The sequence below is a fragment of the Caretta caretta genome, chromosome 15 (assembly GCF_965140235.1).
Source record: "Caretta caretta isolate rCarCar2 chromosome 15, rCarCar1.hap1, whole genome shotgun sequence".
Classification (NCBI taxonomy): domain Eukaryota; kingdom Metazoa; phylum Chordata; order Testudines; family Cheloniidae; genus Caretta; species Caretta caretta.
Genome location: NC_134220.1, coordinates 27,086,685 through 27,110,259, shown reverse-complemented (window position 1 = coordinate 27,110,259; position 23,575 = coordinate 27,086,685). Strand labels below are relative to the sequence as shown.

Below are 23,575 nucleotides of genomic sequence, written 5' to 3'. Positions count from 1 at the left end.
GAGAAATTTAACATTGGTAGAAAAAGTACTTTCTAGCTAACTGTAAATGGGCATAAATGAACATGATTTTAGACTTGGTGCTCACCTTACCTTTTTATTTTAAAAAAATTGAATAAAAAGAATATTAGTTTAAATTTACACAGTGATATAAAACAAAATCTCACTCCAGTATATGTAATTGGACAAAAGGAATTGCAAGACAATCCCCTAGCAGACTTGGGTTTTTTTAGAACTTTCAAAACATGTTGTAATAAATTGCCATCTGAGTGTGTTCTTTTTATTCACAGTAGTGTTTACATTCACCACCAACAGAGCAGTAAATAGAACTTTGAGCCAGACCTTGCTTGACTTATAAACTGTAAAACCACTTAAAATATGAATTTTGAGGGGCGTTTTTTAATCCCAAATAATTTCAGAATATTTTATTCCAATCTAAAGCTTTGTGTATGATCTTCAAAGATTTAATTTCACAAGGGCAAGTCATCATTGACAATGTTAAAGTAACATGTAACATTAACTTGATAGCTAAATCTTTTTTGTTCTCCTATTTTGACTTTTAGGATCCTCTCACAGCAAATTTAATACAACTCCTCTTTATAATTCCACATCTTTCTAAAAGATCAGTCTGTTGGTAGTGAATATCTACTGAAGAACTATGATTATAAGATGTTTGGGGTGTTTAAGGGTAATCACAGTGGATATAATTAGGGCCATTCAGGGATTTAATGAAAAAAAATCAACCTCAATGAGGACACAAGCATGGGATTGTAATTTATTTCTGCATGGAATTTGACCTTTTAAGATCTGTTTATACTTTATGCAGCTTCAGAATGCAGATAATTTCCAGTTTAAGTTATGAAAATGAAGCTGTTTAACGTATTTGATTCAATATGGGCAAGAGCTGGCAAGTAACTGAGTTCTGCATAAAGTATACAGAATATAGTATAATGGCTGGTCTACTGCATTGGAGTGTTCCATCCAGTAATAATTCTTTCGTATATTTAGGCTGCTAAAATGGCAGAAGATGCTTTGCAGGTAGTGGAGCAGGTGACCAAAGAGAAGGATGCCCTTCATCAAGAAAAGATCAATACGCTGGCCTCCTTGGAGGACTCCAGACAGACAAATCAGAAGCTGCAAAATGAAGTAACCGCTTTTAAATGTTTATATATGAAAATAGTCACAAAGTTCTTTAGAGACTTTCTGGTATTCCTTAAAATGTTCCTGTATTATAATTCATGTGAAATCTACATCCAAATATCAAAAGCACTACAATTTATCAGTGAATATGTGCTCTTTGAGGTACCTACACTTCCCATACAACTTTAGTCATATGTTGAGCTGGACATGTGATCACTTCCTTCTGCTAGTCTGATCTGATCTTTGCAAGTGAGAGGTTGTTTGAAACCCATTTTTTCTGTATATAACAAATGACCTAAAAAGAAAAAAACTGTAGGTGCGGGTTTAGTTTTTACTCTTTAGTCCAGAAGTGTTTTTTTTTAAAGTGCCTAAATCAATAGGATCACAGCACAGGGGACAAGAGAAGGGGAAGGGAATATGGCGGAGTGGGGGAAAGGAGAAGAATGGGCTGAATAACCTTTGTCACTGTCTCACCACGGATCTCATCACAGCCATCTTGGCATGGACTACTAGATAGTGTAATACATAAAGAAGCTGTGGGTACTAATATAACTTTGTAGATTACATGCTTCTACCGCTCTAATGTGGTGTGTCCAGCTATAATTACAAATACTCTGTTACTTACATGCTCATGGACCCTGGCTCTCCAAGATACTGGAGCAGCATTTATCTACTATGATGAGAGATGCAGCATGGTACAGTAGGCAGGGCACAGATACAGAAGATCTAGGTTCTAAGCCTGGCTTCATCAGTGACTCAGTGTGTGGCCTTGGGCAAGTTGTTTACAATAACTTCTCTGTGCCTCAGTTTCCTCATCTTAAGTGGATAGTCCTTCCACGCCAATAAAAAGTGCTACAGAAGTGCTAACTAATAGTAGCATTAATAATCCACAAAAGTTCTCCCCTCCTAATCTACCCTACAAATAGTTTTTAGCTTCTGTGCATGGTTATTAAATGATGCTCTGTGTGACCTGAAGTTTCACAGCAGCATCTTCATTTCTCCTCCTCTGATTTATGTATTATTATTTATCATTTACTATTTATTATGGTAGCACATTAGAGGCCACTCTCAAGATTAAGGCCCTACTGTACTAGGTGCTGTACAAATACACGTGAAGTTGCAATTCCTGTCCCCAAAAAGCTTGCAACCTAAGAAATACCACAGTACTTTTCATGATGATTCTGTTTCCCCCTTTTTTTAACACTGCACTGTTTTTTGGTAGTGGTGTCTTCAATAGCACCTTAATCTCTTTTCCCCACATGTTGCCTCCAGGCTGCAGAGATTCAAGTATAAACTGACTGTTTGAAATAAAAAGATGTGGGGAAACGTACTAGAGCCCACTGGCTGGTAGAGGCTGTGCTGATGATTCTCTAGAATTTTCTGATGTCTTTAAGATAATGAGCATTTTGAATGCGAAATGCGAGACTAATCTAATGCCATAGGCTTCTAACTAAATATAATTTTCGATGATTTCAAGGCAATGTTGATTGCTTAGGAGAGATGGCATTATTAATGCCAGAAGTGGAATTTCTGGGTTGTTTAAAATAAAAAATCCACAATTCTATAATGCCATTGAAGTAGCTGGAGATTCTGTTACATAAGATAACGTATTACTGAGTGCTTGTGAACAGTTGAGGTTTACAGTCTAAGTGCTTACATGATAGATGCAGGCACAGTAAATACTAGAAGGCTCTCTACAATTTGTGCCAAAACAACAAGATCTCTGAAAAGAATGGATTTTCCATTATTGCAAACACAACATCCAGCCTACTATTTCTCGCTGATTAAGGTACAGTAAAGCTTAACCATATGGTTAATTATGTATGTTTTTACCTAAGATCAGGGGGAAAAACCACTATACAAATAGCACTCAATTATAATAAATCATACTGCATTAATTTTGCTAAAAACGTTGAGTTGTAGGTAAAGTGCTTACACAGGTAGGTGATCTGTGTGAAATGTGGTGGACAGATTTCTAATGTTCTTCTACTTATAATATTATCAGTTAGTCTTAAATTAACCTTTAACTTGCTATGCTGCTGGAATTGCATTGAACATAGTTAGGTTTGTTACACTTTTGTTAGTCAAATACTTCCCTGTGCAGACAGACTAATTTAACTCTTCACTCACCAAGACTTAAAAATAAAAAAGTGCAACAGTTCAAAACATCAGGCCTCCATTTTCACAAGTGCTTGACTATTTATTTACAAACATTTCATTTGAAAATTATATGATTCCATGAATTTTTAACAAGATTTCCTTCCCTCCCCCCAAGCTGGACAAACTTAAACAAAACAGCCTGAAAAACGAAGAGGAACTTAACAAGTCAAAAGAACTTCTAAATCTGGAGAACAAGAAAATGGAAGAATTTAGAAAAGAAGTGTAAGTATTTAAATGTTTGTTGAACCTTTGAACTCTTCCATAGTTGTTCTGTGTGAGTATGTAGCAGTTAACTTTCAAAATGAGTCTTTTTACCAGTTCATCTACAGTATCCTCATTTATAAAACAGAGGTACTTTGTTACAATTCACTACTAACTTGGCTTCTGAAATATGTAAAACATGGAAACCGAGCACTGCCATGGCTCTCTGAAGGTTACTGAATTATTTGTGGAGATGTTTTAAATTATGGTGCATTAATTGAATTAGTTTGAAGTGGTATACAGTTCTGCCACATGGGGGCACCAATTTATTTAAAAAGCATCAATCCAAACAAATCTTGCAGCATGTTTAAAATATGTTTTTGGTTAAAGTGTTAGTGGTTCAAATGATTTTGCACATATTATATCTTTGATTTTTATTTTTTATCAATGGCTTATTTATCAAATTTGCACATACTGCCAGGCAAAGCCTGGTTTTTCTAACTTGTATCAGAGAAAATTCACCATGGTATGTGTAAATCAAGTTGTCTGTCTGCTGTCTTCTCTCAGGTCTTGTCTAGCATAGGAAAATATGTGATGTTTTAAAATGTGTCAGGTAGCATGTTGTTAAACACCACTTAGCCTCAAGTGTAGATGGAGCTCAGCGTGATAGCTGACCATGGTCCATTCCTAATCTAGACTGCCTTAGCGTAGATTTTGAAATTGGAATGTAGCTGGCAATGAGTGAAGCAGAGTGTGCTGCTGTTTGGGCTCACATTTATCTTGACTCTAGAGTGTTAATATAATCATTTGTTTTGTTAATAAACTAAATCAATAGGACTCCAAAGAAAATGTAGGGAGTAGGTGTATCTGTAGTAACAAAGTGCCTTAGCTGAGGCCATCCCAGGGCAGTACTAAAAGAAACACACACAGTCTCTCTGGTTTAAAGCCCTCTGGCCACAATTTGATTAGTGCATGTTAACCTCTGAATAAAACTATTAGCTCATAATTGGTAGCCAGCAGCCTAAAACTGTGTCCCTCCCTGAACAAAGACACAACATGGCTACTGGCCCCTCAGTGTCCCAAGCTTTAGAGACCTGGCACACTTAACCTCAGGTCTCCAATCCCACCCTCTCTGTGTGGGGGGAATTTGGTGACCTGCTGGGGAGATTCAGAACCTGGAACTTGGACTGTAGGGCTGAGATAATTGCTTGAGATTTTCAAAACTGTGCAGGGGATTTTTGCCCCACACTTGACTGGTGCTCTGAGATCAAGGCAGTTGAGGCAAGGAGAGACAGTCTTTCTTGCAGAACACACAACATTAATGCTATGTTCCAGCACTGGCATCGTGGTACTGATTTTTCTGTCCTTTTAAAAACATAAATGGCCCCTTCTGGTGTGACAGGATTTTATTCCATCAGTAATTCCCACCTGCTTCAGCCCTTATAGAAAATGCCAAGGCAAAGTAATTATTTCCAGACTAGTTGCTCTACTCCTAGAACCCCAAGAAGTTAGCAGCTCCCATATTTAATTAAAAATTATTCTTCTGCAACTTGTCAGGCAAAAATTATGTATAGAAATTGCTGTTTAGGCTTCCGTGTAGGGGACTTCTAGATAAAGAAGATTGGTTTCCTCTCACTTGGTCCTCTTATGATTCTGTTTAAGGCAAACCTTAATCATAGCCAATTGCTGAACATGGTCTCTAATTACCTGTGATTTTGGACTTCATGGATGTGGGGGGTAACTAATCTAATTTGACAGGTAATTGTAATACTGATTTAAGATTATTACATTATAAATACTTTGACATGTAAACAAAGTAATTAACATTGGTAAAGGATGGAGCTGAATTTTGCAGCTACAGCTTTCCTTGAATTCCTCAGCAGTCTGTGATTGCCAGAATGCCTTTGGGATGCCCTGTAGGTGATGGTAAACTCTTGTAATTGTGGAGGGGAATAATGCAGGAGAGCCCTTTCAATAGCCAGCTGTGGCTCTGTAGGTAGGGAAGTCTTTCAGTGGAAGTGGTAACCATTTTTGCAAAAGAGCATAATGTATAAAACTGGGCACCAGAGAAGCAGTGATACTGATTGGATTTTACTTACCTGGTTAATAAACACCCTGTCAAATGCTCTTTTGGACATCAAATAAAATTCTCAGATACAAATGAATTACAATGGAATTCTGCAGTTTCACACAAATCCGTGCCACTATTTGTGTGCCTTTAACATCAGGAATCTGACTTCCTGACACAGTAGTGCCAAAATCAAAAGTCAAAGCACTGATATGGACTGCAGCACAGTAAACAAATGATGTTCAAATTAGATGTGTTCCTGCCTTAGCAAACAGATTCATACCAAGATAATTTGATTCAGTGGTGTGAGCCAGCACATTAAATCCAGTTTAACTAGGCTGCCTTAAATGAGCATGAAAAACTGCATCAAAAATTGCTTACACTAGAGCCTGATCTTTAATAACTAATGTAGCTATGGCATAAGATCTAGAGAAAGGACTGGAAAATGTTTGCGTTAAGTTTAATACACACCACACCGGATTACTTTTAATGTTGCTTGATAAAATGTTCATCCTATAATAAGAAATACTTTTGTTTAAACTGTAATTTAGCGAGTTAGACAATAATGCTCCTGTTTTGTGAATCCTGTTACATAAATGTATCCCTCCGGGGCACATCAGCCATGGGTCATCGTAACTTATTTTAGTATTCTAGTCAGTGTTCGACTGTGAAATATTGGCAAATATGACCACTGAGTATCCCTTTAGGAAAGCAAAATACAATGGTAAAAAAACTGCCTAGATGAAATAAAATGCAACTTTTTTTTTAAACATCCTGCCAACTTTTGTAGGTACCTTATTAAATGTCATACACACAGACTATGTAACAGGCTTTTTTTTTTTAAAAAATACATCCGTTAAAAATAATTATTAAAAAAGTCCAATCTTCTCAACAGCAACATGGATTAATGAAACTTGAAAATCCTAATTTTTTTTTTTTTTTTTTGCTATTAATGTTTGTTTTTGTTGTGCATTTCACTGTAAGGACCACGAAAATAGACTAGTCATCATTACGTTTCGGCTCACCTGACTTCGTCTGTTCTTCAGTGTTTGGGTTGCAAGCCATTCCAGAGAATATTTCAGTCTGAACAAATGGAGTTTCCCTGATAATTTTAATTTCAAACCTTTCTGTTTGTGTTAGATTTGGTTAAAAACTCTGGGTATGTTTTTGTGCCTGTACAGGGGGGTGGGATGTTAGAACTACCTGACTGTCTCTTCAGACATAAATAACATCATTTCAAACAAAATTTAATACCATAAATTAGCATATTTCTAAATCCGAGGGTTTTTAAACTCTTGGAGCCATGTAGAACTGGTAATAGGACGCTGAATAGACTTTCCCTTGCAGTGGTATCAGATGCATTTCAAGGAAAAGGAAGTAATTGTATGTTGTGCTCCCACCGCTCTCTTTTTCGGGGTTCAAGCCATCAGTGTGCATTTAAGGTGTAGATTGTCACCTTTATAATAGATCCTGTTAGACACGTGACCTAGATGTATTTTTCCAAGCTGTGAAGCTGATTCTCTCCCACAGTCTTTTCTTGCCTGTCTTGTTCCTATGGTAACCATGCACTCCCTGTCCTTGCAGAGAAGTGCTGAGACTGGCGGCTGCTCAGAAGTCCCAGCAGCTCACAGCCTTGCAAGAGGAGAACGTTAAACTTGCCGAGGAGCTGGGCAGGAGCAGGGACGAAGTCACAACTCATCAGAAGGTAGGGTGGCTAAACACTTAACTGTTCAGTGCTAGAGGATGCTGCAGTTTGATTGTTTAAAATAATCCATACTGTTTCCATGGATGCCTGTATGACCCTGTAATGCGTGTTTGTGATTTAAAGGGATAGTTCATTTCAAGAGTGTTTAAATACATTTGCAAACCACCTCCGTTAGAAGGTTAGAATCATAGGATGGTGGATGGTGATATGACCCATAAAGAGTCTTTATAACAGAGATGTCCATTTGAAGGCTTCAGGTAAGTGTGAATAAAATGTGCTGTAGCCAACTCCATATGCAAGGGTCTACTAAACAGACACTCTAGTGGGAGTATTTTTATTTTCCAAACAACTTACTTTTTACATCCTTTCCCCCCTATATTAAGAGAAACTGTAGTTGTTTTTAAAAATCCATCCTTCCAGAGAGAATATTTTAAGGTGGTTTGGAGGATACTGTTCAAAACCCCTTTACTATGAAAATGGTGGTGGAAATGTGCACATGTGCGTGCTTCTGTATTGGGTGTAAATGGTGGGTATTAGAGGACTGGGGTTGGTATAAGGTTTTCTGGTGGCAGTGTAAAGTCTGTAAAACTCTACTGCCTTGTACATGTCAATAGAACCTTAAAATACATTTATTGTGGATGGAGCTTATTACATTGGTACTTGCAAATAAAGATTTAGAACTTAACATTTAAGTGGCTTAATTGAAACTCTAGATCTCACATAGAATAATTCTGGTTATGTTAGAACCTCTTCCTGAAGTACAACCATTTAAATTATTTTTTCAAAGTTTGCATTTGAACTACAGCACCATGCCCTCCGACAATAGCGTGTCTCATTCTAGGACATGACGTGCAATGTGAAAAAATAAGGCTCAGAGCAGTATGTGAGCCGCTGTCAGACATGTCGCCATTGCATACAGCATTTGCCTTTGTGACAGCACTTAATGTGGTGTTCTGTGTTTTCAAGCTTTACTGGAAGTCTCCCTTTCAGCCCTGCTGCAGAACCTCATGCTCCACCAAGATTTGAGAGGGCACATTTTCCTCAAAGCACCTCTTAGAGCTGAAGCCAGAGCAATTTCTAAGTCCTCTTGGGTGCTGTGACAGGAATAGTGCATGGAATCGTTCACTCTACAAAGTGCTTTGAAAGATGATTGCGGAATGTCCCTGGCATGCAGGCTCTCACCCGCCTCCTGCGTAGTGGTGTGATAATAGGATGCTGTCTTCTTAAACAACCAATGGGAGCCTTTTTTCCCTTTCAAATTATGTCCGAGCCTTTGCAGGTAGCCAGCTCCTTTCTTCAGACCAACCACAACTAGAAAAGGCATCCTCGGCAGCAGGGCCATCCATTAATCCATGGCCTTCAGTGCATGGTCCAAGGAACCAGGCTTTGGGAGGTCCGAGGGAGAATGCTGCAGTAGCCCATGCAGCTCCTGGACTGTCTTCCCAGGGGGATAATAGCAGTCTGGATCACCTAGTTATGGATCTGCCAGCCTTAGCACTCCCCAGCCAGCCCCACTCCCAGTCCCCCCACAAACACACATGCTCTTTGACAGCCAGAAGCCTCTGTGGAGCTGTGCTTTGTTGTTGGGCAGAGGAGTGGACCTCCTGCCAGGCTCATCTAATCCTGCCATCCTGCACAGTGTAAATTTACCACTTCCATTGCATCCAGGGCTCTCTTCCCATGAGGGGAGCGCAGGAGTTGCCCCAAGGCACTAGTATCAAGGAGTCTTCCAAGGGCTTGGAGGAGAAACAGCTTACATGCTTACTGTAGCCATTCATATCACATGAAATCCTCCTTGGCGAGGAAGGAATCTTAGTAATAATCTGAGCCCTTGAAAAACTGAAATGCTGGCTCCTGGGTTTGCTCCCTCTGCTCGTCAGTCCACATTGCTGCAAACCATGTAATTCACAGTGCCTATTCGAATACCAGGGAAATGACCTCAGGGGTAATTGTGCTGTGGTACAAAGGAGCAAATGTGAACTGGTGCCATGGAAAATGTAAATTGTAGTGCCACATAACTCTTTAATGCAGCTCCTCTCAGCTCAGTTTTGGTTAGCTCAAGGTTGTGTAATGTGCAAGATCTCTGCTTAGCAAAACTTTTATCTGTTTCTTGCTTTGGATGGAACTTGGCTGCTTAGAATGAAGTCTAGCTGTTCATAAACTAATAGCAAGCCTCCAGTGAGATAAAAGGACCAATATCCTTCCCTTAAAAATAGTCCTTTGCACACCACTCCTGAGCACCTCTCAGATGTGTCTAATTCTGAAATCCAAGAAAAACCTTGTTCTCCTCATAGCTCTGATTCTTATAATGAAGTCAACTTGCCTTCTGTGAGGATTCTAGTTCATGAAACTCTGCCCTGTGCTAACACAATCCCACCGAATCCCATCACCTTCTCCCTTTTACTATCACTTGGGTAAATGTACCATTACTGGGACAGTGATGCTAGCATGTAGGCCTCCTTTCAGGATTCCATAGTGCAGGTCTCTGCATTTCTCTCTCTATGGAGGTAATAGTGAAACTGCTCCAGAGCCCCTGTAAGGGGCTGGATTCTATTCAGCTTGGAATGAGAATGTTGTTAACTGAATGAGCATGTCAGGATAAGAGTTCCTGTCCTTTCAGTCCATATGGGGTCCAAGCAGATGGTGTAGGAAAGCTCTCAGAGTGAGTAACATTGTAAGGTGAGTCCATGAAGAAGGAATTTTAATATAGAGCATTGCTACATTGGGGATGCTTTATAGTGCAAAGTAAAATTCCATCTTAACCAGGAGAGTCAGCTTTCACGTAGAGTTGACCATAGACCCAGTCTGCCTTTTTGTACAGTGGATATTATTCAAAAAATAAGGAAAGAACCAAAATGTAGCAATATTTTGCTCTTTGATTTTTGTGCCTTTTAAAATACAGTAAGACAGGTATCAAGCATATGTTGCAAGTATTTTGAGCAGTCACTATGGTAACCATATAAATTCTAGCAAGAGTGTTAGTCAACTGGGTTAGTGAATCTATGGACACATGACACATTTTGCAAAATTAATGAATACAGTGTCATGAATGATTTATCCTGACATCTAAAGGTTAAAGTGGCTTATGCTGCAGACACTGAGGGGGTTTCATCTATATTGATCCATAAATAATTAGCTATTTGTAATTAGCTAAAGGATTCCCCAATCAGATACATACTGAGCTTGGGGAGCTTTTCTGGCTTGCAATGTTTTTATGTTGGTGCTCTCAGGCTTCAGACCAACACATGAGTTTTAACTTCAATGAAGAGATTGTGGAAAGATCTGTTAGCTCATCTTATCCACTCCTCTCTAACCCTGCCCAGTAAGGTAGGTGGTGTCTGCTTGAGACCGACTTCTTAAAAAATATGCAGTGGAGCAGATTATTGGAAAGAGAATGATCTCTGAGTGGGAGGAAGAAAGGGCATCTGTCATGACCCTGGCCTCAGACACCAGCTGCCACCACCAAGCTTCTCATTTGAAAATGTTACCTCAGGGCATGCCTCCCTCTGCTTCCTTGTTACAAGGACACTGTCCTCAGGAGCAGGAAGTCCCTGACAGGGATGGTAGGTGCTCCTTGAAGGCCACTGCAGAAATCCCCAGTCACAACAGCTCCACTCCAGACTGAATTAACAAAGTTGTAATGTATTATTTACAATTAAAATCTTTGCATGAACTTAATATTGAACAGTTGGATGTTCCCACTATCCTTTTCAAGCCCCAGAAAGTCTTATTTCGTACTTCAGTTCAGGCTTCCTGTTTGTAAGTTATGGACTCCAGTGTGCTTCCAGTATGGTCTCACCACTGCCTTCTTGGCATTCTGGATTTGTCAGCCCTAATGGATAAGTTCCAGGAGAGAGCCTTCTTGGCAGCTTCAGCAACCCAGACAACACCACCTCCCACTGGCCAGTCTCCACACTCTCTCCCAACAGTCCTCCGCCAACAGCTGACTTTCAAACGAAGATTCCAGGGTGGTGCTGGCAACACAGTGGGCCCTCACAGCGTCCTGAGGATTCAAACCCCTATCTCATTTCCTCCCACATATTTTATCTTTCACACACTTTGTACCTAAAATAATATAAACCTAAAACATACCCTAACATTCTTCACAATAATCTTTCCAGCTCCCTTTCTACCAACAAGCTGCTCCTTGTGACTTGGTCCATACAGCAGACTGCATTGGCTCACCACCCCCCAGGCAGGTAACGAAAAGGGAGGCCAAAGTTCCCTTCTTGACTTGAAACCCACAACTTCATTGATGTTTTCTTTTCTGTTTCCATCTTGTCATAAATGCTGTGGGATTTGCAAAGCTAGACAGGAGCAGGAGTAACTTCTGCACCCATGGAACTGTTCAAAAGGCAGCTGAGCTGGCAGCAAGGTGGCAGTGTGACGTGGGAAAGGGATGCACATTTTGGGGGCATTATGATTGTGGCTTTCAGAGATTTTCAAAGTCTGAAGAGAGTAGAGAGCAAAAGGAGTTAAGCACTGAAAAATGAGGCCATCCCAGAGGGAACCCAAGCAACTGGATGCTGGACTGTGTTGCTTGTTGGTGCGAGGTTAATGCTGCACAGGTGGCCTGTGGGGAGCTGCAAACGATGCCTACTGATGAAGGAAAGCAAGTTGTTTACTCCAAGAAAAGGCAACCAAAGGGGTGTGATCCACAAGTGTCTTATCTGAGGATGAGGGAAGGATACAGAAGAGGACAAGGGGATATCTCAAAGGGGAAAAGTGACTAGCTGGGTGAATGGTGGACTTAGAGAGGGCTGAGATTCTGGACATAGAATCCACCTACCCCCATTGTCCTCCTATGTGATACTCATGTACATGGTCCCCTACCTATGTGAGCATTGGTTAAATATGTAGCTTTTTAAGGACACCGTTTCTTTCAGGACTTTTAAACTAAACCCTTCTCCCTTCAGAATTTCACCGCTTCCCCACTAGCTTCTACAGAAGCACAGAATTCAAGGAGATAATATAGCCTGCTTGTGTGTAGGAGGCAGACAACAAATCCTCAGAAGCAGGGGGTGTGCTTTGTTCTGTCAGTGAAATTGCTATTTTTGACTTCCAACGTGCTCGCAGGAATATGATGGCATATAATCCAAATATCCCTGCTATTGAGGTCATTTAGCAGGGTCTTGCACGGCTGCTGGCTCTTCCATACGATCAGTCTCCTATAGAAGGAGATTTTGTTATCTTCTGAGCCTTTAGATAATTCAGTGGCCTTAGTTCTCTCTCTTGGTTCTACTGCTGTTCAAATGAATACATAAGCAAAGTCATGTAACGTTGTACCCCAGCAATAAGAGAACCACCAATCCTAAAACAGGAAGCCTTACAGTACTTGAGGATGGGCAATGAAAATTAACATCCCTGTGACCTGAACTTATCCTCAGACCTGAGGATGACAGACAGACCTTCACTCCCCCTATAATTTACTTTGCTCTGGATGCCCAGTATGCGCAATCTCTTTGGACACCCTTATGTGCCACTGGCATTCCCAGGAGTAATTTAATTTGATGGTATTCCACATCTGGTCTGCACTGCACATTGAATAATGATTAATTGGTATAAAACAAGGGCTCACTGAAATGATGAAGAATTTCATCAGACTGAGAGTGACCTAGTTGCTATCTTTCTAATAAGGTCTCATTTAATCCATGTACCTTCTCTGTTGATCACTGCTTTCACACCCAGTTTATGTTAACAGTTTTTCCTGATACCATGTTTGGATGATGGGTTGCAGTTTACATCACCCATCATTGGTGAAGTAGATGATGTATTGTTATAAAGGTGCCTGGACTCTTGCAAACTAGTTGAGCCTATTTGCACTCATTAGCCCAGGCCACTGGACCTGTAGAGGCAGTGTTTTCCTGTGCAGCGTGTCCTGGTTATGCCTACAAGTGCTAGTTAACATCCCTGTTCATTGAACAATCTGTGATTATATTTATGTTGCCCCTGGAGAAAACAAATTACTTTGCCAAAAATGTTCCATGCTTCAGTAGCCGCGGCAGACGTGGGGAAACTAGGATATGTTAAATTGAACAGACCATTTGATTCTTGGTGTATTCACTAAATGCTCACTTCTGATGTTTATGTTTTAGCTGGAAGAGGAGAGATCTGTACTCAATAACCAGTTGTTAGAGATGAAAAAGAGGTAAGCTTTTCCAGGTGTGTGTGTGTGTGTGTGTGTTCAAGTATACAGTTCTGTGGAAACCGTAACAAAATGTAATACAAAGCTAATAGTACAGAAAAATGTGGTTCTTTTCTTCCTATCCTCCAGTAGTGAAATGTACTGGGACTGTTGCACAGTTTGGCATTGAAATAATTTTGCATATGGTATACTAAAAATACATGCAAACAATATTTTTACTATTTTCCACGCTAAAAGTTGGGTGAAAATGTAATTGGCTTAATATTAGGACACATTCAGCAGAACTTAATCTAGTATTTACCAGCTGCTGTTATTCAATTAACTGTCTCCTACCTTTTACTGATGCTAAATTCTCCTAATTTCAGTAACCAAATAGTTTAGTGATATTTTTAGTCTCTACCAGAGTATTAGATCGCTTACACATCTGACAAATGCACATAAGGCAACTCCCACTTCTTTCACCACTGTTTTTACATACTATGAGATTGTTCTGGATTGCTGGGACTCCTCCATTGGAAACCATATTCTCCAGTGAATGGTCCCAAAGTACAAACTTTACTCCGGTCCCATTTAATGTAGTGTTTGTTAAGGAAAACTAGAAAGCTCACTTGGACAGGTACCATCGTGTGAGCTGTACGTAGGAAAAACTGTAGATTTGTCTTGGAGAAATTGTGTGATGCTTGGGGAAGGATCCTGCTCTTCACAAAACTGATTCCTCTGGCTAACAGAGGGATCATTAAGCTGAACTCTATCAAATAAAACAGTAAAATTACTACTTTTTTTTTTTGTAATTTTATTGGCAGGTATCAGATGTCATCTTAATATTCATGCAAAGGTTCTTAGTTTTACTTCTAATGTGTTGACCCCATTTTTGTTCCCTAACCACTTGATTTCCTTTGGATGTGCTATGCTCTATTACATTTTGCACTTTTCCAAAGGACAGTATGTACATGGTATATTACACAAGTAAAAGCAATGGATCTGATCATTATAATAATGCACAGATGCAAGATCATAGAGTATCATAGGACACTGAGACCTTAACTCATTCTGTTACTAGGATCACCCAGTATCTAGATCAGCAGTTCTCAAACTGTGGGTTGGGACCCCAAAGTGGGTCGCGACCCCATTTTAATGGGATTGCCAGGGCTGACTTGGACTTGGTGGGGCTCGGGGCCGAAGCCTGACGGATTCAGTGCTGGGCAGCAGGGCTCAGGTTACAGGCCTCCTGGCTGGGACTGAAGCCCTTGAGCTTCAGCTTTGACCCCTTCCCTGCCCAGGGCAGTGGGGCTTGGGTTTTGGCTTTGGCAGACTCAGGCTTCAGTTCCCCCTCCTGCGGTCTTGTAGTCATTTTTCTTGTCAGAAGGGGGCGCAGTGCAGTGAAGTTTGAGAACCCCTATCTAGATACATTCTCTAGTTTAAGTATGTTTTTTAATAAAGGGATGGGAATGAGAAGAGAGAACCTGAAAATATAGAGGAGGGGGCAGATCCTCATCTAGTGTAAAATGTCATATCTTAGCAGAAGTCAATCGAACTGTGACAGTTTACCCCAGCTGGGGATCTGCTCCAGAATGTCTAATATAGAAGAAATGAGAAGGTGTGTATGGTGTGTTGGCTTCTTTGAGCTTGATTTCAACCAGGAACCATAAAATGTAATTATTTAAAGCTACAGTTAGATTTCGACTCCTTTTGCAAAGCTTCACAAGCAAGGACAATATCATTAGGTCCAGTACAATAAAAAAATAAATCCTTACCCTCAGATACACATTTAATGATGCATTTTTACATTTGTGGATACTCTATCTCTGGCAGCTGGTGTACAGGAACACTGACACTTGTACAGTGATTGCCAGATCTGTCCATCCTTATATACCGTCAGTCACTTGTCCTAAAAGTCTACATGCAACACCAGTGTTTTAATGGCGCATTTGACAAACATGAGTATCCTGTTTTATGGAATAGGCTGTGATATGAAGGCCAAAATAAGCACTAGAACAAGTAAGCCTGATTCAAACAGAGAGCAAGCCACTGATGCTAAAATTTGCTGAAATGTGACATTAATTTTATGTTAAAAAATATAGGAGTTAAGCTAACCATGCCTAATTAAATAAAAAATGTCTCTTTCCTCACCCATATCTCCCCCTGCTTCCCCCTCCCCCCCCCCCCGCACGCACACTAAAGATGGTGTCCATTTGATGTTTCCCCCTGCCTTCCTTAGACTTTTTCAGGATGCAGAAGCGGGGACATCTTTTATTTTAATTTGGCCAAACGTCCAGCTAGCAGCAGGTTCCCCACCTTCCTTCACCCACAGGAATTCCTTTTAGTATCAATGGACTGTCTATGAAATATTCCAGTCAGGAATGACAAATGTTTGATAGTTATGAATCTGAAACTAAGAGAGGATTCTATGTGACTTCAGCTCATTAGATTCATTGTGGATTGCTAACTGTCTTACTGTCTTTGAGCTTGCGCTATTTATCAATACTCATTTCACTCCTCTCTCTTCCCTTTCCCACCCTTGCTTCCTTTGCTATATCTGTGTGTCTTTAATGGTAAGACTCAAGAAAGTCTATCCACGTTACAATAAATAAATTTTTTTTAAGTAGAGTTGTTGTACATATTTTTGGCTGCCTTTGTCCCTCAGTGTCTTGCTTTTGTTTTGTAAAATATTCAGCAGTATATATATTTCTATTTTTTACAACAAAAAAAAGTCAGTGCAAATTTAGTTCTTCTTTACTGTATTTTGCATTTCTCTCTCATGTTTCTAACATGTGGTTCTTGTTATCTTGCATTTTTAAAGCTTGCCCAGTAACACTTTAAGGTACTTGCTTCATTATTGGAATTTCTTATTTTTGTAGTAAGGGAAGAATCTGGGTAATTTGATGTGAAAAGGAATCCATATCCCACACAACTTTTTATATACTCTGCACAGAGTGTAATTTAACTTCTTATACAGGTGTTTTCTTTACAGCACTTGGAATTGTTGTATAAAACTCATACGATCCAACATCTATGTGCTACTTAAACTATTCAAGACTTATTAGTAAATAGACATTTGTGGTATGAAGGGATGAATTTTGTATAACAGCACCCATCTTATTACCAGATGATCATGAGTATTTTCCAGCTGCTTTCTCTTGCAAGTCATTATATAAAGCTAATTCCAACTCAACATGCATCCTTCTAGTTTAACTAACCCTAATATTACCTCGTATTGCAGATGATATTGAAGATTAGAATATCAGATGAGTGAATTATCTGGTGATGCTGATAGGTGAATGTGATTCAGGCCTAAGTGAAAACGCTGCTTAAAGCAACACACCTAAAGTATTTGTAGGTTTTCCTTTTTGCACTTTTTAGAATGTCTGAGTGGGTCCATGACACTTCAAGATTTTCTTCCTAAAGACACTGCCCTCTAAATGATAAGGCAATGGTACATGAAAGGGATCTTTCTCTCCTCCTCTTGTTTTCTCTCCTTCATTCTGCTCCCCTCTTCTTTCTCCCTTGTGTTTTTATAAAATATAGAGTTATACACACACATAGAGTACTTATAAATGCATGCAATCTCTCCCTGTCTAAGTACAGTGTAATTTGCCCTCCTTTAGGTATCAGACCTCCCCAGTGCCCACATTGTATTTACCCCTTTTACCAATACTAAAAAATGGTCAGCCATCCAGTCCTTCGCTGATTTTCGTACAGAACATTTGTGTGATGTTTTCAGATAAAGATTTGATAAAGTTGAAATGTTGGACAATATTTTGATGCAAGCTTTTGATGCAAGTCCCCGAGGGCTCCCATCTTCCCTTCCACCTCTCCCTTCTGGGGAAAGACAAACCCCATGGTATTGGGTCCCTGTACATGAAGGGTTTGTGAGCAGCACCTCCACAACATATTTTCCCTTCTTCCAAATATACTGTGTGGTCAGGGCTCTATGGCTGGGGGGGAAGATCAGTGCAATATGTCATCAGCCCCCTCCCGCTACTCCCAAAAAACAGCGTGGGTTTCTCTGCAGACCTTGCTTTGTCTATCCAGTCTCACCACTCTACACAGCGTCCCCAGTTCAGCAAAGCATTTAAGCATGTGTTTAATTTAGAGCAGTGAGTAATCCCATTGAAAACCCATGACATTGCTCCCATGCTTAAAGTTAAGTACGTGCTTAAGTGTTTGCTGAATCAGTGCCAGTGAAAGCACTTAAGGGGAGACTCATTAAATGCTTTTTGTTAACAAAAGCCTAGGTTTGTATTAGTAGGAGAGATTCTTTACTCAACACTTCAATTTTGTGTTTCCGTGAAATTTACTTTCATTGTAAAAACAGGAACCTGAATGTTGTGAGGTGTGTACATCACTCTCCATAAACCCCAGATTCTCCACTTACTGCTTCCATTCATGAGTATAAGCATAATTTTAACAATGAAAGAATTACTTGTACGGTCATTGTTGCTTGATTTTTCTATTAATCCTGAGTCACTGACAGTATTGTATGTCGTGGGCTGGATATCATGGGTCTCACTAACTGTAGATATCATGGATATTAAAAATCTCCATCTTGGGCCTTTCAGTTATACTATATCTAGTGTGCATTGTTCTGTAAGGACATACTGTAATATTGACCACTTGGATAGTCTTAATAGATTGCTAGTTTCGTTTGATTACTTGGCTGACAATCATTATGACATTCAATCTTCTTGAAGAATCTGCTCCTTCATGATTAAAACTTAAGTACTCCTCCAGTTAAATTACGTGGTCAGTTTTCTCAGAAGTATATAAAAAAAAGACTGTTAAGAACTTGGAAAAGATGGCCATGATTTTCAAAAAGGAGGTGCCTAATGTTAGGCTCCTAATTGCAAATTTAGACACCTAGAAAAGTGGTCTGATTTTCAAAAGCATGGTGCTCCTAGCAGTTCCTGTTGAAGGGGATCAGTGGAAGCTGATGGAGCATCCATGCTTTTGAAAATCAGACCACTTTTCTAGGTGCTTAAATGTGGGGTGTAAGAGTCTTATTCTGAGCACTCAATTTTGAAAATCATGGTTTGTCATGAAACTCTGCTACTTTCAAAACTAAAAGGTATTTTTGCAGCAGTAGCCCTCAGAGCACAAGTTCTCATTATATGGGTACATGAATTAATTGGGACACTTATGAATATTACAATACAAGACTTTATCAAATCCCTTAACGTTTTGGGATTTTATTCCTATTCTGGTCTGCTGTTATTGGCACTCTTTTCCCTTGCTATTGAGAAGATAAACTATTTCCTCAATGCTCAATCCACACGCTCAATCAGACCTCACCACTGTGGGGTTATTTGTTAAATATGGTACCCATGTGGTATCATTTTGCACCACCTTCCAACCCATTGGACTACTTTTTAAGTCATTTACTCAACGCATGAAAACAAATAGGAATGGAGTGCTTTTCAGACAGCCTACTCATTTATGAACTGTGCCATTTCCCATGTTGGGGTTTAAAAAGTCTACTTCTGTGTAGTAAAAGAACAATTTCTGAGTGGATTTCTGCTAAGACAGTAGCTATTGTTAAGGCCCAATAGTTCTCAAAATATATCTCTATGGAGAACATGACATTACTGAAATAAGTGAGGACCAGCTGATATTTCCACCATCATCCATGCTTTGCATGACAATTGTATAATGAGCTTTGCATGTACTTTTTGTTGCTTGTTAATAGTTATTCCAAGAAGTAACACAACTCTGAAGTTAGTTTTTTGTGGATCATTCTGTGCAACACGTTTTTTTGATTCTATATCTCCCCAATCTATTAACTTTTTTCTTTAAATTCAATGGATGCGATGATATGCAGATTCTGGCATGTGTCTACGTAGGTAAACTTTTTGTTTTGTTTCCACAGTAGTAAAATCCAAAATGATTTTGCAAATATAAAATCTCAGTGAAATATAGAACCGAAACATGCTTTTAAGAAAATTTTCTAATGATAGTTAATTTAAAATATTAAAATATGAAACCTAATTTTCTTGTTTCAGAGTAGGTTGATTTAAGCAATGTTAACTGAACAACTCTTCAGATGATTTCTGGAACTCTTTGACTTTCTTTTAGAGAATCCGTATTAAAAAAAGAAATAGATGAAGAGAGAGCTTCTTTACAGAAATCCATCAGTGTTACTAGTGCCTTGATCACAGAGAGAGATGAAGAACTGGAAAAACTCAGAAATGAGGTATCTTTTTAGAACCATAGTAGTCAAAACTGTAAGCTGTCATTGGCTTTTTTAAAACATTTTATTAATGAATTCTGGAACATACAGATTTTTCCAAAACTGGTCCCTAAAGTTGAGCTTCTAAATCATTCCTTTGGTGTCCCAATAGGTGGCTGATATTCAGAGGAGCTCAGCATCCACTGGCTTCCTTAGTTGTGGGTTCTCTCAGCACTTCTGAAAATTAGGCCACTTGTTTACGTAGGTGTCTAAATAGGGATATAAAATCATGCTTTGAGGGCTCGCTTTTGAAGAGCTTGTTGCTATTTCTGTCTTTACTTTTTTCAAATCAAAGTAGGTTTTAAACATTGTTTTTGTGTTTCAGTCACGTGTTTAATGGCTTATCTTTTTGGTGGTAATCTAGCATTTATTCTACTATAATAACATTCCCTCATTGCTTTTGGTTTTACTCCAAACTGCCTAAGCATTTCCAATTAATTATTGCAGATCACAGTGCTCCGTGGAGAAAATGCCTCTGCAAAAACCTTGCAGTCAGTAGTTCAATCATTGGAGTCTGATAAATTGAAACTTGAGCAAAAGGTGAAGAACCTGGAGCAGAAACTCAAAGAGAACAAGAAACAGCCGTCTTCTATAACTAGCTCCTCAGGTAACACAGACTGTCCATTTACTGTATCAGTGCTCCCACTCTGGTCTACTTGAGCATTTTCGTACCTTTGCTGTTAACTGATCAATATTGCGTACCTGTAAACCAGACCATTAGCAGAGATCTTAATATGTTGAACTTCCTCTACTGAGATGGCTTTACCGTTGTTCAATAGTCAAGTTGAAGACTTTGAATGAAGGAAATGGGACTAAATTAAAATCTTAAAATCTGATAACATTATTGATGTCACTAGTTGCTCCCACTTACATCAGTGATGAATTTGTCCTGAAATATCTACGTGAATCCATTTCAAATTCCTATCCCTATAAATGGTGTATTTTTCCTGTGCAAAAGAGCATTTCTTAATGAAGTCTATTATGACTCCTGGAAACCTGTTTTCTCACACCAGGAAAAGAAATCAGACCTGGTCTTAGGACAGGACTGTGAGCCAGGACCCTTGTGAGTTCTAAACCCAGATTTTGTGTGGACTCCCTCTACTTTTTTCCAAGTCCCTTACAGTTTCTGCCTTGATTTCTCCATCTGTAAAATGGAGCGAATATTTGCCTCATAAGGAATTTGTAAGGATTAGTTATTGCTTGCATATCACTTGAACATGTAATGTATGATATTGAAAGTACTTCTGTATAACATACCAGTGCTAAATATCAGATATATCAACATAAGTCACTTTATTGATGGCTTCTACTGACTAATTTCGAAATATATGGACATGAGGTTATCCCAGAGGGTAGAGAACTTACATGGTTTTGGTTTGTTATTGTATGTTTCATAATAAGGTTGCAGGATTTTTACATGTTGCTTTTTTTCTCTAAAAGGTGACACTGCTGCTAATCCACTCCAAGAAGAAAAAGCAAAGGAGAGCCAGGTATTGGATCTGAAATATCAGCACTCTAAAGTAGAAACATACTTTTAGCAGCCTGGGCTTGAGTAAAATGTCTTCCCAAAGATAGCTTACTAGATCCTATCTAAATAGGGTTGTAATGGATTGATTTGTAACCCCTTCGTTCCTGATTCTCAGAGTAGATGAGGGAGAATATGAATGGCAGAGGGAAGAGGATGATGGAGGTGTGTGGCAGCTGTGGAAGTGGCCTTGGGGATGTGTAGCCAGGAAGGAACCAGGGCAAGAGGGTAGAGGCAGAAGAACAGGATGCTTTATGGCAAGTAAAGAGCCCCAGAAAGAATCCAGACACGCTGTCTGGTCACAGGCGACAGCAACTGACCAGCCATCTGAGAAGAACTGGTAGGAAGGTGCATGCCTGGCTGGGAGGAGCTGCCAGAAAGGTTGTTGCTTATTGAGTGCACTCAGTAGATCAAGGAAGCTGTTTCTGATTGGGCCACATTAATGGCACATCAGATTAAGAGAATCAGTTAAAAGCTAAGGCCAGAATTTTCAACCCTAGATGCTAAAGCTAAGCCTTTAATCCCATGAGAATCTTGATGCTTGCTAACTCAGAAAAGCAGGTACCTATCTTCAGGCTCATGCAGTTGAAAACATTGGTCTTTGCTTCATTAACCTAGCTACAGAATTTCACTCAAACTGGGGTGGGGGAATTGCTCAGGTATAACGGAATAGTCTTGGTAAAAGGCTTATGGAAAAACCTGCACAAATGAGACGATGGTTATTACTTTAGCTAAAGAACCTGTAAAGTTATCCAGTTTACCATCCATGAGGATAGATGTTGCAGGAAACAAAAAATAGTGTGCATAACCATGAAACAATTTCGCCTGTTTAAAGATGAGTGGAATGTAATATGTAACGTGCACAAGTCCATGGGTCCGGATCTAATGCATCTGAAGGTGCTGAGGAAATTGGCTGAGGTGATTGCAGAGCCATTGGCCATTATCTTTGAAAACTTGTGGCGATCAGCAGAGGTCCTGGATGATTGGAAAAAGGCAAATATAGTGCCCATCTTTAAAAAAGGGAAGAAGGAGAACCTGGGGAACTAAGACCGGTCAGCCTCACTTCAGTCCCTGGAAAAATCATGGAACAGCTCCATTTTAAAGCACTTGGAGGAGAGGAAGGTGATTAGGAACAGTCAGCATGGATTCACCAAGGGCAAGTCATGCCTGACCAACCTGATTGCCTTCTTTGATGAGATAACTGGCCCTGTGGATATGGGGAAAGCGGTGGACACGATATATCTTGACTTTAGCAAAACTTTTGATATGATCTCCCACAGTATTCTTGCCAGCAAGTTAAAAAAGTATGGGTTGGATGAATGGACTATAAGGTGGATACAAAGCCGGCTAGATTGTCGGGCTCAACGGGTAGTGATCAAGGGCTCGATGTCTAGTTGGCAGCTGGTATCAAGCAGGGGTCGGTCCTGGGGACGGTTTTGTTCAACATCTTTATTAATGATCTGGATGATGGGATGGATTGCACCCTCAGCAAGTTCGCGATGACACTAAGCTGCTGGGAGAGGTAGATACGCTGGAGGGTAGGGATAGGGTCCAGAGTGACCTAGACAAATTGGAGGATTGGGCCAAAAGAAATCTGATGAGGTTCAACAAGGACAAGTGCAGAGTCCTGCACTTAGGATGGAAGAATCCCGTGCATCGCTACAGGCTGGGGACTGACTGGCTAAGCAGCAGTTCTGCAGAAGAGGACCTGGGGATTACAGTGGACGAGAAGCTGGATATGAGTCAACAGTGTGCCCTTGTTGCCAAGAAGGCTAACGGCATATTGGGCTGCATTAGTCAGAGCATTGCCAGCAGATCGAGGGAAGTGATTATTCCCCTCTATTCAGCAATGGTGAGGCCACATCTGGAGTATTGCATCCAGTTTTGGGTCTCCCGCTACAGAAAGGATGTGGACAAATTGGAGAGAGTCCAGCGAAGTGTAATGAAAATGATCAGGTGGCTGGAGCTGAGGGAACTGGTTGTTTAGTCTGCAAAAGAGAAGAGTGAGGGGGGATTTGATAGCTGCTTTCAACTACCTGAAAGGGGGTTCCAAAGAGGATGGAGCTTGGCTGTTCTCAGTGGTGGCAGATGACAGAACAAGGAGCAATAGTCTCAAGTTGCAGTGCAGGAAGTTGGATACTAGGTTGGATATTAGGAGAAACTATTTCACTCAGAGGGTGGTGAAGCACTGGAATGGGTTACCTAGGGAGGTGGTGGAATCTCCATCCTTAAAGGTTTTTAAGGCCCAGCTTGACAAAGCCCTGGCTGGGATGATTTAGTTGGTGTTGGTCCTGCTTCGAGCGGCGGGTTGGACTAGAGGATCTCCTGAGGTCTCTTCCAAACCCTAATCTTCTATGATTCTATGTTTATTTGATTAACAGTAAAGTCCTGGAATGGGGAATACCATTCTG

General features: G+C 40.0%; 1 protein-coding gene across 11 annotated transcripts in view; it reads left to right on the top strand.

Annotated features, from left to right (window-relative positions):
• The window catches only part of CLIP1 (CAP-Gly domain containing linker protein 1), a 124,475-nt gene that overhangs the window by 97,640 nt on the left and 3,260 nt on the right, over window positions 1-23,575 (top strand). For 5 of the 11 annotated variants that reach the window (XM_075120070.1, XM_048822194.2, XM_048822207.2 and 2 more), the window contains 7 exons: window positions 1,006-1,143; window positions 3,413-3,519; window positions 7,151-7,271; window positions 13,367-13,419; window positions 19,486-19,603; window positions 20,087-20,246; window positions 21,080-21,129. In XM_075120070.1, the coding sequence (XP_074976171.1) occupies window positions 1,006-1,143; window positions 3,413-3,519; window positions 7,151-7,271; window positions 13,367-13,419; window positions 19,486-19,603; window positions 20,087-20,246; window positions 21,080-21,129 (747 nt within the window). The other 6 variants (XM_075120065.1, XM_075120069.1, XM_075120068.1 and 3 more) reach the window with 4 other exon arrangements.